Below are 17883 nucleotides of genomic sequence, written 5' to 3'. Positions count from 1 at the left end.
ATGCGCGACCAGAGGAATAATGTTTTGATTTTATTGTTTTGTATTCGAACTTTAAAAAAAAAAAAAAGGCTAACAAAAAGTTAAAGACACACAAACCGAGATGTAACATTTGATATTACACAGTGCTACAAAAAAAAACAAACACCAATGGTGTTGTTTGGCTGGGTACGGGGGTCTGATATGGAAAATGACACAAATTCGTACAAATAAAAAAATATTTATTTGATTAGTATGAGAGAGAGAGAGAGAGAGAGAGAGGAGAGAGAGGAGAGAGAGAGAGAGAGAGAGAGAGAGAGAGAGAGAGAGAAGAGAGAGAGAGAGAGAGAGAGAGAGAGAGAGAGAGAGAGAGAGAGAGAGAGAGAGAGAGAGAGAGAGAGAGAGAGAGAGAGAGAGAGAGAGAGAGAGAGAGAGAGAGAGAGAGAGAGAGAGAGGTTAGTGTTGTTTATTGGTGTTGGTAGCAGGTTTTTGAGGCCTTCAGCCCAGAGTTGGTGGCACCTTAACATGAGCACGGTCACGCTGAAGTGAACTGTGGTTTACAACAGAGATTATTTTACTCTCAAATAATCTTAGACAAGCTGACTATGATTATTGTTTGCTATATCAGTATGGTTGTATTGTTTCCTCTCTTTATGACAGCTCTTTGGTTGCTCTAGGCGAGATGGAGTTTTGCATTTTCGGATTGCATTTTCAATTCCACATTGAATTTTGCTGCATTCATTGCGGGATATATAATCAAAATGCATTTGCAAGTATCTTAAATGGGAGTTTAAATGCAATTTAGAAAAATGACATTTAAATGATCATTTTGCTACAATTTTGCTTGAACATGTTAAACACATCTAATTATTTCTGTAATACATTTTAATTTTGATACTTATATAAAGTATTACACTATACAATTTATGTTTAAATTATATGTTAAAACTAGTGTAGGAAATAGCAAAGGTAAATTATATTATTCCATTTGAATTATCATTTTGTTCCAAATGTTGCACACATGAAATGGAAAATGTAAATTTAAATACTGAAATGCATTGCCATTTTACATAGGCTATGGCATTGCCATTTTGCATATTGCATTGCAAATTTTATATCGCTACACTTCAGCTTCCATAAATAGGGGTGAGCACGAATATATTTGATCTGTAATAAATATTCGACAAATAAAAATAATATTACAATTTTACTAAATTGCTTCGCTGGCCGTAAATGCAGTGAATCCATGATAAATCCCTCTAAATCTCGCAGTTATAACTAAATCCACTGGGTGGTGCTGTGGACCGTGTTAATAACTCGACTGTATTTGATCACTAATGTTGGCTGCCTCGTGATGTTTGAAATTACTTAGATGAAAATGATCTTACAAAAATGGAGTTACTTTTAATAAATTAATTAATGAAAGTGAGTTAAAAAAAATCCCATCCAAACACTAGTCGAAGTAGATTTACAAAAATTATATAATGAGAATGTACAACATGAATCCATTTTCCAAACTGTGTTTTTGTCTTACCCTGAATGATAATGGTACACTTATAATAAGTGTTTATATTGGGAATATTTTAAGCCAGACTGGTAGGTACCGCTGCGGAGGAGCACAGTCCCTGCGTGATCCGCCATAGACATAAACAGAGAGAAGTAGCTCCGGCTAAAATGTTCTTCCGCAAGACGCATGCAGTTCTGTTTATTAACCACTAGAGTGCAAAAAGTTACGGACTGCAGCTTTAAGCTAAAATGGGCCACAATTTTTTGGGCTGCATACACACACATTTTACACAGAAATTTAGGGTGAAAATAGGTTTATAGGCCTAGATATGTATCAATACAAAATCTTAACAGTCTTTAAAAAAAAAAAAAAAGCATTTCAGACAGTATGGCAGGAGGAAAAGCAAAGAACGGAAAAAGAGAGACAAGGAGAGAGACGAGAAAGGGAAAGAAATGAAGATACAACCAGTGGAGAAATGAACGAATGAGAGGTGCCATTAATGAATACAAGGAGACAGTTGAGAGAGGGCAGACTGTTAATGTTAGACTCTAAATTCACACTAAAATCAGTTTACTGTTAAAAAATTAAATGATTTCAGCCATAAATACCCATGTTGTACTCTTTTTATATTGGCCCATTTTACCTGAATGTTGTGCCGTGGCTCAAGAAGGTACCTGCTAACAGTCTGACTATATATAGTATAGTATAACAATTATACTTTTTCACATTTAAAATATATATATATATATATATATATATATATATATATATATATATATATATATATATATATATATATATATATATATATATATATATAAAATTAAATTAAATGAAAAATGAAAGTATATTACATGACGATGTCATTCCCGACGCTGTACAGGGTCCATGGAGTTTAATATGTTAATCATCATCTATATATGATGGACAACTAAGGCTATAGGCTACTTTACAGACAACTGTGTTTCTGCAGGTGTTAGCTAAAGCAAAAAAAAAAAAAAAAAAATTTATCCTTTTCCACATTTATTTATTTATTAATTCTTTTATTTATTTATACATTTATTTATTTTTATAAACCCCATTATATTCAGTGATTCTGTGACGCGACAGAACGAAATGTTCTACTGTAATCGACGCTTCGTTCTGTTCTGGATCTTTAAAAATATGCGTTGTATTTTAAGCGTTTGTCACATGTTCAACACATGTACAAATAGGAAATATGAATGTGAAGTGAATTAGTGGTCTCGTTTGAAATGCATTGATCAGTATGCTTGCGTGGACTTCACTGTAGCCTATATGTGCTCTGCTTCCTTTCTGGTCCTATTTTTTACGGTCAATGATCCTGATGGAAAATATCAAGGCTTCCTTTCAGAGTCCCTGTTATCAGATCTGTTGAAGATGTTGCTGTTTTATTTATGTTTGTTAGCCCAGGACATTTTACAAATCCAGACCAGACGGTGTTCTACTCCCATGTCCGGAATAAAGAGTAGGCTAGCCTATCCATGTCACACAGTACAGTTCGGGTGATTTAACCCATGATATAAGATTGTGGCCATATACCCATCTAAATCAAAAATGTAGAAATATAAAAATATATAAGTAAATAAATGTAAACATAAATAATGAATGAAAAGAAAGAAATGAATGGAAAAAAATAAATGAATGCATAAATAAATAAAATAATAAATAAATAAATGTGGGAAAATATAATTAAATAAACAAATAATTAAACAAACAAACAGACAGACAAACAAACAAATAAACAAACAAACAAACAAACCAACAAACAAACAAACAAATAAATAAATAAATTTTTGGCTTTTAGCATCTTTTTCTGCTGGAATCTTTTATCCAGAACTTCAGAGCTCACTGTTTCAACAACAGCACTGATACTATACATTTCTTCATATCTGGAAAGAACTGTTTTCCACCAACTTTATCAAAAGTTAAGTCAAGAAAGTCATTCATTTCGATTTCATGTGTTCTATCCATTGTGACCAAATATCTAAAATCTCAGAAAGTGCATCTTCATCATCATCTTCTGAATCACAATTTTCCTCATGTTTTGAACTGTGATCTTTTCACGTATTTCACGTATTTCGCATTACTACTGTCATTTTTCCCCACACATTACTCAAAGCCACACTATCCTCAATCTGCTCATTTTGTCGTTTGTTAATTTTATTTAAACAAAGGTGCTTTTAATAGTAATAATACAAATTATTTATGTCATTAAAATTAAAAACTAAATGATTGAGATTTCAATCAACATAAATACAGCTTGAGAATGAACACACACACACACACACACACACACACACACACACACACACACACACACACACACACACACACACACACACACACACACACACACACACACACGTTGGTTTTTCATGTTTTATGAGGACTTTCCATAATGAATTTTATATTCTCTCCCCTTACCCTAAAACTAGCAATCATAGAAAACGTTCCGCATTTTTACATGACATATCGGATTACATTACAAGAATTTTAGATAGTGTCATCTTTGTGGGGACATTTTGTTCTTAATGTCTCTATGAGGATTTAATACTCTCATTCTATGATTTCAGGGCAGAAGTTCATCACTATTGTATTGAAGAAAAAATAAGAGATGTATTAAATTCTCACTGTTACTGGTTTATGATGCAGCTCAAAGTATTATGGGTAAAATCAATCTGCTCTGAAACATCAACACAGTTTCACTGACGATCCTGAGGAATAAACATTAAACCCCGGATAGAGTGTCTGAGTGAATGTGGTCTGGACTGTGTGGATGAGGCTCATTGTGTCTCCAGAGACGCTGTAGAAGGACAGCGTTCCTGCACTGGGATCCACATACACTCCAATTCTATCACTGATGGGCTTTACAGGGAGAACAGTGTGTGTGTTATTGTGTAGGAATGAGTAACTGGAGGAAGAGCAGAGCAAACTCCAGGACTGATCATTATGTCCAAACACACACTCAAGACCCCGTCCCTTCCTGCTGATGCTCTTGTATGACACTGATATATACACACTATTCCCACTCCACACAGTCTCCCAGTAACAGCGTCCACACACACTCTCTCTACACAACACCTGATTATAATAATCAAATCTGTCTGGATGATCAGGATACGGCTGATATGTGCTAGTGTAAGTAATCTCTCTGTTCCTCTCAGACAGACAGAGGTATTTATTCACTGTGTTCAGATCCAGAGTCAGCGGACGTGAATCTGATGAAGAGAAAACACACCAGAATCAGGAATTATGAATCTGTCTGATCATTAATGAATCTGTGTTTAATGTATCAACAGTGTCTCAGTACAGCTGATCAGATATCCTGTGCAAACCATCATTTACATGATCAGTTATGAAACTCTTATCATGATTTCTTTCACCTTCTCCAGGAAGAACATGAACACATTCAGTGAGATTCTCTGCTTGTTTTCTCAGTGACTTACATTGTAGGAAGTCGTTCCTGGTCTTGGGATTGATGTTGGTGAACGTGACTGTGGAAATATAAACAGACATGAACAGTGTGAAGAGAGATGACAAGATAAAATACATTCATTTCTGAGATATTTCTAAAGTGATGCTCTATGATATTAGATGATGAAGGACTCATTTCTGAGAGCAGATGAATCTCTAGAAGCCTCATTTATAATAAATATATATATATGAGTGTTGTACTACTGATCTATTTGTGGTCGTTCAGGTGGATTTGATGCTCTTGCTCACATTGCATTTGAATTTAAGGTGAACTGTGATTTATAAAGTGGGATGCATTTAAGAAAAATGTTTGTGCAAATGGATGTTTTATAAATATCATGAACGTTTCTGAAACTGTTGTGTTTTCACATTTAGGATCTTTCTACACTCATCTTTATAAAGGAGGCGCAGGACTTCACCTCTGTCTGAGATCTTCTTGATCTCCTCTTTGCAGAAATCCTCCAGACTGTCTCTCAGCTGATGGACAGATTTTGTAATTTCATCAAAAGAGGAGAGAGAACTGAAGGGATCGTCGGGTTCGTCTGTAGATTCAGGAGGAGCTGAAAGAGACTGGGAACTCTACAGAAAACAGAAATCAAAACTCATCAGCTCCGCACTTCAGTTCAGCCAATAACCTGCTCTATATCAGATCAGATCTTGTTGACTTGACTTATCTTCAGTGACTCGCCTCAGTCTAGCGCTTTCACACAATCAGCTTCATTCTTCTCATATTCAGATTTTAATTAGCCTGGTTAAAACCAGACCATTCTCAGGAGCAAATCTAAATTTGCTGGAAGTTGTCTTGGTTTTCCCAATGCTATAACTAGTATTTGACACTTTCACTGAAAAACAGTGCTCTTTAGCATAATTTTATGCAATTAGCTATTTAGAGTGTATTTGACCCACTTAGGGTTTAAGTATCTTTAAATTCAATTTTATAATTATTTATAAATATATTATCAAATATGATGTTAACCCCTAACAATGATTAATGCTGACAAGCATTTATGGTAAACTAAAATATGCTTCAATGTCATTTCTACTGAAATGTTTGTGATGTGTTTATTAATATTATTATTAGTAAAATATAAGTTGCTATAATGAAGTACTTAACATGTGTATTCAGTATGTTAGTCAACACATCAAAATAAGTGCACTTTACAGGATAAAAGATTATTAAAACATAATGATTTAAAATATACAAATTACAACTTTTAATTTTACATTATTACAAAGTGTATCAAAAGTGTTTATGGAGATACAAACCAATTTTATAAGGTTTAAAGGTCACCTGCACCATGACATTTCTGAGACATTACTGAAAAATATTGAAGTAGAAATAAAAGATTTTTGGTAACGCTTCAGATTACGGCTTTAGATTAAAGTAAAGCAAATTTGCAGCATAACTTTCAGTAATTATGGTGTAACTATAAAGTAACTGTGTATGTATAAGGGAACAATATGTAATATTGGGGGAATAAAGGGGTAACTATCAGGAAAATTAAAAAAATATTTATACTGTAAGTATTTTTTAATTAAGGGGTAATTGTCCGTGTAGTTACAGGGTAAGTACGAATATACGGGCTGTAAATTAAAGTGGTGTTTGTTCCCCTCTTATTTCATGTAGTTACAGGGTAAGTACAATAAAATAACATATACAATCTGATATCCCTCGGAACCCTTTATTTAAAAAAAAACTATTTTTTAAAAACATTTATGTTTATATCTTGCTTGGCTTCATCCTCCTCTTCTTCCTCTTCTTTTTTGTCCTTGCCACAGATGAATCTTAAGAAGAAGTCGTATGTCTCTAGTATTCTGTATTCTGTAACTGTTACTCTGAAAATACAGTGCACACAGAAATGTCCTCACCGTTTACTCGTCTTTTACCCTCATGTCATCCGAGATGCAACTTTATTTCTTCATATGAATACAGAATAATAAATAATCTCTGCTAATGAAAACTCATTTGGGTTCCTAAAAAATTCCACAGCACATAAAGCAATATAACTACAGTAATCCATACGACCCCAATGGATGAGTCAGTGTATTCTGAAGTGAAATGATTGTGTAATCATTAATATAATATATTTTACATTTTTTAAACAGTAGACTATCGCTTCTGACCAGCAGTCATCTGCATGGGTTGAGTTCACGCTTAATGTAACTTGAAGCGGGACATAAGCGCACTGATAAACTCGGACATGCGGACGTCGAATGCTGTCGTTTTTTTTTTAATGCTCACAACAGTATACAAATAATAACAATATATGATGATAGAAGTGAAAAACAAACAAGACTAGAAGACTGTGACCCCAGTTCTCGTATGTGTTTCACATGAAAATTGTGCATAAGAACGTCAAGTTTACTCGTGCACACATTGTAACAGCTGTACTTTTTCTTTTAATAAATAATAGTACAAAATATCAAAAGACATGGGACAAAAGACCTTTTAAGATCCATCAGTGGAAATAACGAAAAAGAAGAAGAGGAAGACAAGCAAGAGAAACAAAAAAGGGACAAAACGTGCTTCTTTCTGTCTGGACGTTATGATTTTAAATTGGTTTATTGTTTTTGAACTAAGTTGTTTTTCAAATAAATGTTTCCGAGGGATATCAGATTTTGTACGTGTTGTTTATTGTACTTCCTCTGTAACTAAACAAGAGGGGAACAAACACCACTTTAATTTACATCCCACAGATTCATACTTACCCTAACTACACAGATAATTACCCCTTAATTAAAAAATACTTACAGTATAAATAATTAGTTAATTTTCCTGATAGTTACCCCTTTATTCCCCCAATATTACATATCATTCCCTTATAAATACACATACTAACTTTATAGTTACACTATAATTACAGCAAGTTATGCTGTAAATTCACTTTCCAGGCCAGAATCTAAAGCGTTACCAGATTTTTTTATAAAAATTATTAAAAAAACCTAGTTGGGTGGAAACTTATAAACAGAAGTCGTCTTTTTAAACAGAAGATGATCAGATGAGAGTCTGAATGATGATTATATGATAATAACACAGCACTTGACTGAATCTGACTCAATTCCTGACAGCAACTCAGTCAGCGGCTCATTCTGATCATGAGAGCAGCAGATCTTGGTCAAGTCCACTATGATCCTATTCTTCTAGATCTCTGTTACCTGCAGGAAATGAATGTGATGTTGTGTGTGTGAAAGCTGCTCCAGCTCAGCGTCTCTCCTCCTCAGATCATTGATCTCCTGCTCCAGTCGCTCCAGTCGTCCTTCAGCTCGACTCACTGCAGTCTTTTCCTGATCTCTGATCAGCTGTGTGACCTCAGAGCGGCTTCTCTCAATGGAGCGGATGAGCTCAGTAAAGATCATCTCATTGTCTTTCACTGCTGTCTGTGCAGAGCGCTGTTAGGACACACACCACAATCACACAGTGGCTTCAGCGGGACTGACAGAGACAAACTGAGACGTCTCAAACTTCTCTTCTTCTCCAGACTCACCTTATGAGACTCCACAGCTTCTCTCAGGGGTTGAAGATCTTTCTGTCTCTGCTGTATTCTCTGACGGATCTTCATCTGCGTCTCCTTCAGCTGTTTCTGGAGGACAAACCAATAACAGGAAATGACATGTAGAACTACTATCAAACAAAAAGTTTAAAGATCTACCCTAATAAGTTTAGTTTCAAACCACAGATTCATGGTTTCCTGAAATGAGATTATGAATGAATATAAAACTGAAATGTCAGCAGTTTTTCATCAGTGCCTAGTTTTATATGAATACTTCACCCTAAAGTCATAATTTACTCGCCCTCAAATCATTCCAACCCTGTGTGACTTTCTGTCTATTATTGTGGAAAACAACATAACATATTTTGAAGAATGTCTCGGCCAAATAAAATATGGTGACACATCAATAACATCAAACCTCATTGGTTCTTGCATGTCACAGTCATCATGATGTCATGACCTAAGTATCAGTGAATTTTGATGTCATCAAATTTGATCAATGATTTGATTTGATTTCTGAATCAAAATGTGGCTCTTTTAAAAAGTGTATTTGTTATGGACGTAATATACTTTAAAAGTATATAATTGTCATGTGTGAATTGAATGTAACATATTTTAATTGCTATTAAATAAAAATGCACATTTAAAGCGTTCAGCTGAACGTCTCGGTTACGTATGTAACCCTCGTTCCCTGAGGAGGGAACGGAGACGTAACGTCAGTGATTGAACGAATGGACGAATGAGGGTTTCGCCTAGAAGCCAATCATCTTCGAGATCTTAGAAAATGCCCAATGGCAGTGCCAATGCCATGGGCATGCGAGATTTGCATGCGTAACTCCGCCTACCCACATGGGTATATAAGGAAGTAGCTGGTATGATCGCATTATGTTTATCTGCTGAGGAGCCAAGACTGAACTCTCGGCCGTTCCAGCGGTACAGCGGATGTGGCAGCGGGACGTTACATCTCTGTTCCCTCCTCAGGGAACGAGGGTTACATACGTAACCGAGATGTTCCCTTTGTTCAGTCACTCCGACGTAACGTCAGTGACTGACGAATGGGCGTCCCAATGTAATCACGCCACTCGGCTGTCTTCCAGTGCCCTGTGCAAGCGTGAGTGCCCCGATGCAAGATAGTATGATCGAAGGCCTCCACTTAACACAGGAATACCAAGGTACACTGGGAGGCATATTCCAGGAGGAGATATGCGCCATAGTGCCAACCTGTAGGGAGGACTTAAGAATACACATATGACCCGCTAAGGGCTGCATTCAGAAGATCACTGGGGTACCAGCTGCAGGTGGATTTTTAATCCCAGGAGGTGGCAGGCTTGCCAAGGGAAGACCCCCGCTCAGGGAGGCTTACGGTGGAAATAGACAAGTGGGGGTCGCCGGAGTGGAACCATGCACATGGGGCACCTGGCCGAACATGAGTGTCTGGGCTGAGTAGGGCAGACTTACTGGCGTCGGCGTCGTCAGTGCTGGAGGAGCTCAGGGCTTTTGGAGAAGCTCACCTGAGAAGAATATTGCACATATCCAGTCCGTGGAGTGGAATGACGAGCAAGCGAATACACCTGAGCCAATCCATTACCGGCCACTTGTAGAGGCGAGTACATAGTCGGATACAGGCTCCACTGGGAGATTGTAAAATCTGGCGAATGTGGTCGCCCAGCCTGCAGCTCTGCAGATGTCTGTTAGTGGAGCGCCATGCGCTAAAGCCCAAGAGGAGGCCACACTCCGAGTGGCGTGTGCTCTAACCCCAAGGGGGCATGGGTGCCCCTGCTGCTGGTATGCCAAAACAATGGTGTCCACTATCCAGTGAGACAACCTTTGCTTTGAGAGAGTCTTCCCTTTCAGCTTCCCACCATAACAGACAAAGTACTGGTCTGAGGTCCTGAAACACTGCGTCCTGTCTACGTAAGCGCGGAGCGCGTACTGAACAGAGCAGTGCCAAGGCTGGGTCTGCCTCCTCCAAAGGCAGCGCTCGCAGGTTCACCACCTGGTCTCTGAACGGAGTGGTGGGAACCTTGGGCACATCTCCAGGCCAGGGTCTCAGGATCACGTGAGAGTAACCCGGCCCGAATTCCAGGCACGCTTTGTCAACCGAAAACACCTGCCGGTCCCCTACCCTCTTGATGGAGGCCAGTGCGGTCAGGAGCGCTGTCTTCATAGACAAGAACTTAACATCTACTGACCGCAAAGGCTCAAATGGGGCCCTCTGCAGTGCACTTAAAACTACTGAGAGGTCCCAAGAGGGTACAAGAGGAGCACAAGGAGGATGTAGTCTCCTCGCACCCCTCAGGAACCTGATGACCAGATCGTGCTTACTTACCGGTTTACCGTCCAAAAGGTCATGGTAGGAAGCGATAGCGGCCACATAAACCTTCAGGGTGGAAGGAGACAGCCTTCGATTCAACCCTTCTTGGAGAAATGAGAGCACTGACCCGATCGGGCATTTCCAGGGGGCTTCTTGGCGAGAAGAACACCAGCTGACGAAGAGGTTCCACTTCAACGCATAGGCCTGTCTCGTGGACTCGGCCCTAGTGGAAGTGATGGTAGCCACCACCGGAGGTGGTAGGGTACTCAAACCTGCCGCGTTCCGTCCAGGAGCCACACGTGGAGGTTCTAAAGATCGGGACGCGGGTGCCACAGGGTGCCCCATCTCTGAGAGAGGAGATCCTGTCTCGGAGAAATCGGCCAGGGAGGGGCTGTCAAAAGGAGTACCAGTTCTGGGAACCAGGTCCGGCCGTGCCAATACGGGGCGACCAACATGACCTGCTCCTTGTCCTCCCTGACCTTGCACAGAACTTGTGCAAGAAGGCTCACTGGGGGGAATGCATACTTGCGTAGGCCCTGCGGCCAGCTGTGCGCCAGTGCATCCGTGCTGAGCGTGCCCTCAGTCAGGGAATAGTACAGGCTGCAGTGGGTCGAGTTGTGGGAGGCAAACAGATCTACCTGTGCGTCACCGAACTAATCCCAGATCAGCTGAAGCGACTGGGGATGGAGTCTCCACTCCCCAGGGATTGGCTGAATCTGTGAGAGCTCGTCGGCTGCACAGTTCAGGATCCCCGGGATATGGACAGCACAAAGGGACCTCAGGCGCTTCTGACTCCATAACACGAGATGGCGGGCGAGTTGGGACATGCCGCAGGAGCGTAGACCACCCTGGTGGTTGATGTACGCTACAGCGGCCCTGTTGTCTTACCTGACTAGCACGTGTTGACCCTTCAGTAACGCTAGGAAGCGGTGCAGGGCGAACCGTACTGCCAGCAACTCGAGGCAATTGACATGCAGGCAGCGCTGGCTCTCTGTCAAGGAGCCCACGGCAGCATGTCCATTGCACATGGCACCCCAACCTGTAGTGGAAGCATCTGTTGACACAACTACATGCCTGGAAACTCGTTCTAAGGGCACACCTGCCCATAGAAAACTAAGGTTCAACCACTGGGTGAGTATCTGTCTACAGGCCCGAGTCACTGGAGCGTGCCAGACTGCCATGCCCATCTCGGGAATCGATCGCGAAGCCAGTGCTGAAGCGGTCTCATATGAAGCACTCCGAGCGGCGTCACCGCGGCTGCAGATGCCATATGCCCCAGGAGCCTCTGAAACAATTCAGTGGAACCACGCTCTTGCTCTCTATCTGATGGAGGCAAGTCAGCAGTGACTGCGCACGCTCGGCGGTAAGCTGCGCGCACATGGCGACCGAGTCGATCTCCATACCGAGAAAAGAGATCCTCTGCGTGGGGCGGAGTTTGCTCTTCTCCCAGTTGACCCGAAGGCCCAGACGAGCTAAGTGGTTGAGAACCAGGTCTCTGTGTCCGCACACCCACTCCCGAGAGTGGCCAAGTATGAGCCAGTCGTCGAAATAGTTCAGGACGCGAACCCCTTGCTGCCTGAGTGGCGCAAGGGCTTTTTCGACAATCTTCGTGGAGACGCGAGGGGACAGAGCTAGCCCGAATGGGAGTACAGCATACTGATATGCCCGCCCTTCGAACGCAAACCGTAGGAATGGCCTGTGTCGCGGAAGGATGGACACATGGAAGTACGCGTCCTTCAGGTCGATCGCTGCAAACCAATCGCATGGACGAACGCATTCGAAAAGGCGTTTCGCAGTCAACATCCTGAACAGAAGCCTATGAAGGGATCGGTTCAGGACGCAAAGGTCCAGGATTGGTCGTAACCCACCGGATTTCTTCGGTACAATGAAGTAAGGGCTGTAGAAGCCGGACTTCATCTCGGCTGGAGGGACGAGCTAGATCGTGCCCTTTGCCAGTAGGGTGGCGATGTCCGCACGCATGACAGGGGCATTGGGCCCCACCATGGTGTATCGGACACCCCGGAAGCAGGGAGGAGCTCACGCGAACTGAATTGCATAGCCGAGCCTGATGGTCCGAGCAACCCAGCGGGACAGTCCCGGCAGCTGAAGGCACGCTCCCAGGGAGTGTATCAACGGGGTCATACGGGGCACCGACGTACCCGCGGTGGGGTAGCGAAGCCGATTCTCAAAAGATTCTCCCCCGGCCCTCCACTGGGGGAAGGAGTGGTCCTGCCACCGTCCCTTGAAAATAACTGCCTATCCCAGAGCTGTCCGTGTTAGGAGCGCCGCTTAGCCTGGCGTTCAGCAGGCTGCGGGCTGGCGCGGACTGGGGCGGCTTCCTGCGGCACATTCCGCGGCGTGGCCCGGGTGAAGGCTGCTGCTGTGGCCACGCGGGAGTGAGGGGGGTCGCAGGAGGTTGCCCTGGCGGCGAGGAGGCTGAGGCAACTGTGCCGGCGGCGCTTAGGTGCAGCAGCTGGCCACCGGGGCAGTAAGTGTTTGATGGCCTCAGTCTACCTCTGGGGACGGCCAAGAACTGTTGGGCACAGTCCTCGACTGTGCCGCCAATAAGGCCAGCCTGGGATATGGGCGAGTTGAGGAGGCGGGCTCACTCAGCCTACCCACATCGACCAAGTAAGGCCAATTGTCTTTCCCGGATCACAGCTGTGGACATCTCCTGACCCAGGGGGCGCGTGGTCACCTACGCCGCCCGTGGGGCAGGATCGGTGCCGGCACGCAGCTCGTAAGTCCTGGATCAGCTCTGTCCTCGTGCATACGCATCGGGGCGGCAGCTTATCCCGTAGCACTGCTGAACTACGCCACCAAAGTAGACGAGCCAACAGGCTTGGGAGGGCGCTTAGGATAGCCTCACTGCGTCAGGTCAAAGCACTCCGTGGACATCGTAGTGCGCAACAGAGCATCTGACTGAGGGGGAGGGACCCCAGTGTACCCTTCGGCCGCGACCCCTTGAGGGCAGAGAAGGCGGAGGAGGCCACCGAACGGTCGCGGGAAGACACGGGGATCTCCCGGACCGCGTGCACTTCTCATGCATCTCGGGAGCGAAATGGCATTGGGGGCGGGGCCCGCAGCTGTTGGGTGCCACCTCCAAAAACCAATCGCCCAACCGCGAGCACTCGTGACAGGGCGGAGTACCACACGAGCCCGAGGCCCGTGGCTGCCCGAGATAACATGGCTGTCATCTCTAGGTCAGATTCTACAGTGCTAATACACTCGGAGGCGGAGCATAGCCGAATCGCCATCCCCAAAGGACTTTAGCCCACCTTGAGATGCGGCAATCGACCTCTTGCCGCTATCTGGAGTTTGAACGAAACGAACGGGGTGGCAGTAGACAGTCCCGCCGCTTTAGTCCAACACTCGCTGGAAGCGATGTGCGAGAGGGCGGGAGTGGCCCGAGGAATGATCGTCGGGGTTCTTAATACCACAGCACTGCCCTCAGGTCACCCTGGCCACCAGCCAAAGTACCACCTCTCTCGGAGATGGTAGATCGGGGTGTGGCAGAGGGGACTCTCTCTCTTTACAGAGATCATTGAGTCTCGACCACAGCATCGCGATGGTCATGTTCCCGCAGAGGGAACACAGCACATCCACAAACACTGTCCGAACGTGCTGAAGCCCAAACACGTAGAGCAGTGAATGTGTCCCAAAGACAGCAACAGATATCGACCGCGCTCGGAAGTGCGCTGGCAAACCGTCTTGAAAAAGACGTGCCACACGCAAGCTCTTTTTGTGAGAGGAAGCTCTGCAGAGTGCCGAAGCGCACAGGGAAAACACACACAGCTGTTGCAGGTCACTGCACAGATCAGCAGGCAGGCAATGTGAGATCGCTGGAACGCGCCGTAACACCAACACCCTGGAGAACCGCTCGTCTCGAAGACTGAGGGGAGGACTTCAGAATTCAGGATTGCAGGAGTGAAGAGATGCTCTTGTCTCCGAAGCATAAACATAATGCGATCATGCCAGCTACTTCCTTATATACCCATGTGGGTAGGCAGAGTTACGAATGCAAATCTCGCATGCCCGTGGCATCTAAGATCTCGAAGATGATTGGCTTCTAGGCGAAACCCCCATTCTTCCATTCGTCAGTCACTGACGTTACGTCGGAGTGACTGAACGAAAGGGAACTTAAGAGTGACTTTTTGACTCACTTAAGTAGAATTCAAGAATATGATGTAATTTCAGTTAAAATGAAATAATAAATATTATTGATATGTATTTTAAAATAAAACTTGTAAGTAAAACTTTTAATTTGACATTATTACAAAGTGTACTTTGTTTTTTTCATGAGCACCGTTATGAAACTTTACTTACTTTAAGTGCACTTAAGTGGCTGTTTATTCCATTAATATTATTGTCTGTAAGTAGGTTTTTATTTAATTATAATTTTAATTTGAAGTACACTACAAGTGCTCATGTCAATGTAATAAGCGTAATTATTCTTAAAACCACTAGTTGTTAAGATGACTTTTATGGTTTTGTCTCCTTTTTGGAGCATTTATACCCCGTTGACTTTCAATGTAATCTAAAACAGATGAGACGTTCTTCAAAATATCATCTTTTACATTATTATACAGAAGAAAGGAAGTCAAATTGGATTGTATTGGCATGACGGTGAGTAAATGAAGACAGCATTGATTTCTGTGATCAATCACTCTCAGTACATACCTGTTTCTCTGTCCTCTGAGCTGCAGTCGATACAGTGTTGTGGTTTTTATGATCACTCTCCTTACACCACACACAGATGCACTGTTGATCAGTGATACAGAACATCTCTAGCTCTTTATCATGTTTACGGCAGATCAAGTCCTGCAGTCGTCCAGTGGCATCAATCACTTTGTGTGGTTTACGAGAGTGAAATTCCTCATGACGGTCAAAATGAGTTTGACAGAAAGATTCCTGACACACCAGACAGGACTTGACGGCTTTGTATTTTCTTCCAGTGCAGACGTCACACTCCACATCTCCAGCTCCAGCGTAACAGTCCGCATGAAATGTAGTCTTCTTCAGTTTCTCCACCATTTGAGCCAGAATGGTGTTCTTACCTAAAGCCGGTCTTGGACTGAAGGCCTGTCTGCACTGAGGGCAGCTGTAGACTCTCTTCTCATCCTCCTGATCCCAGCAGTCTGTAATACAGATCTTACAGTAACTGTGTCCACAGGGAATTGCCACTGGATCCTTCAGGAGATCCAGACACACTGGACACGTGAACTCATTCTGATCCACTGAAATTCTGGCTTCTGCCATTTTAAATACAGAGAGACACAAACACACAACAGCTCAGCAATACTTCAGTTTCTGTTTCCCTGAACTGAGGAGTTAAAATAGTTCCTGCTTCTGTGTTTGAGTGACGTGTGTAAAACAGGCTTGTCTGTAAAGTAGCTTCCTCGTTCTTGGTCACAGAGAGTCAAAGTCAAAGTCACAGTCAAATTTTATTTCCATAGCACATTTACAGATGGCTGAGCCACACCAAAGTGCTCTACAATAAAGTGGTAAGTGCAATAAGCAAAGGAAGGCAAATAAAATAAAATAAAAATATTAATAAATAAGTAGATTAAAATGAAATTAAAAGGGCAACAAGACAATAACTGCAGGAGTTAAAATAAAGTAAAAGAACATTTGAATGGTAGCCAGGGGCACTATGTACTGGCACTTAAAAAGAAGACACTAATCAAAGGCAAGAGAAAAGAGGTGAGTCTTCAAAAGAGACTTAAAAATGTTTAGAGACTGGGCTGCACGGATGTGGAGGGGGAGGCAGTTCCAGAGTCTGCAGGGGGCTGCTACTGCAAAGGCTCTGTCCCCCTTGGTTTTTAGCCTGGACCTGGGCACTTCCAACAGCAGTAGGTCATCTGACCGTAATGCTCTGGAGGGGATGTGGTGGTGGAGAAGATCAGATACGTACGTATCTGGTACGTGGGGGCCACACTATGGAGGGATTTATAGACTATCAGTAGCAGTTTAAAATCAATGTGGTTTATTATAAATACACTATATATATATACATTTAGTGGTATAGTACTTTTTTTTAACAATGCATATTGTTTCAAAGCAGCTTTATAGAAAATTAATGTTTCTGTGTCAAAGTAATGTCCATATGTCAGAATGTAGAGTTCTAAGATAAACCTGAGCATAAAGTTAGCTAACGTCATGTTTTCAATAAAGCATAAATCTAAATTCTAACTTTTTATGCATTCCTTTTTTTTTTTTTTTTAAATAATACTAGGTAAGTTGGTAAGTCTAATAGAAAAGCAATTTTTGAACAAATGATTGTTATTTTTTTTTATTTTTTTTACATAAGCAATGTACAAACTACACCCCTGGATGTGACGTAATGATGCAAAGATATGCTTGAACTTCCCGCAGAAATCCACCAGTACTGCTGGAATTAAAAACATTATTACAAGCTTAGCTTTGTAAATCGAGCTACGGTAAGGAGATAGTGTTGTACTTGCTCAAAATTATTTTGGATCATTTTTAACCCAAACAAGTTACAGATTGCAGCTTTAAATTAATAAAATACCCTGAATAGACAAGATCAATGATAATTCACTGCACTTCATAGGATGTATGATGCAACAATTCAAACGTAGTTTCACTTCATTATTATTATATATTATCATTTACAATTTGAACACCAATAAACTTGAAATAATCTTTTTTTTTCTTTTTTTTCTTTTTTTTCCTTTTTTTTTTTAGGAAACAGGCAGACTTGAATTAAAAGCAACACAGTAGCAAACAATGCATAATACAAATTACAAATACAAAAATGTGTAATTGATCCAAAATTTGAATAGGCTAAAACATTAATTTGAACATGCATTGTGTGACTGTTTACAGTAAGCCACATTGCTCAAACACAGTGCGAAAATAAAGGAATTATATATCGCGGTAAATTACCTGCTGGCAGTTTGAGGTATGTTTTAGATGCCCTCTTTATTAATTTGGTTTTATCGAAACAATTTTTAACAAAAGGGGATTGTAAACAATGATACTATAACTTTCTCCATATCTGGAAAGAACTATTTACATCAACAAGAAAATCATTCATTTCTTCTAAATGTTTTTTTTATATGTATTTATGTGCCACT

At 41.9% G+C, this 17883-nt stretch overlaps 1 protein-coding gene across 2 annotated transcripts; it reads right to left on the bottom strand.

Annotated features, from left to right (window-relative positions):
• Window positions 1-3857: 3857 nt before the first annotated feature.
• Window positions 3858-16100, bottom strand: LOC137092882 (tripartite motif-containing protein 16-like protein). 2 transcript variants are annotated; one of them, XM_067457410.1, is made up of 6 exons: window positions 15464-16100; window positions 8464-8559; window positions 8135-8368; window positions 5373-5557; window positions 4951-5000; window positions 3858-4722 (listed from the first exon to the last, which is right to left on the bottom strand). In XM_067457410.1, the coding sequence occupies exons 1-6, from the start codon at window positions 16040-16042 to the stop codon at window positions 4196-4198; spliced, it is 1671 nt and encodes a 556-aa protein (XP_067313511.1). In that variant the 5' UTR covers window positions 16043-16100; the 3' UTR covers window positions 3858-4195. The 2 variants fall into 2 exon arrangements, with proteins under 2 accessions (XP_067313511.1, XP_067313517.1); XM_067457416.1 differs by having other exon boundaries at window positions 3859-4722; window positions 4951-4998; window positions 5398-5557.
• Between the last annotated feature and the right edge of the window lie 1783 nt (window positions 16101-17883).

The sequence above is a fragment of the Pseudorasbora parva genome, chromosome 2 (genome assembly GCF_024679245.1).
Source record: "Pseudorasbora parva isolate DD20220531a chromosome 2, ASM2467924v1, whole genome shotgun sequence".
Classification (NCBI taxonomy): domain Eukaryota; kingdom Metazoa; phylum Chordata; class Actinopteri; order Cypriniformes; family Gobionidae; genus Pseudorasbora; species Pseudorasbora parva.
Note: the sequence above shows the minus strand (reverse complement) of the source record. Positions and strands in the feature narration are given on the sequence as shown.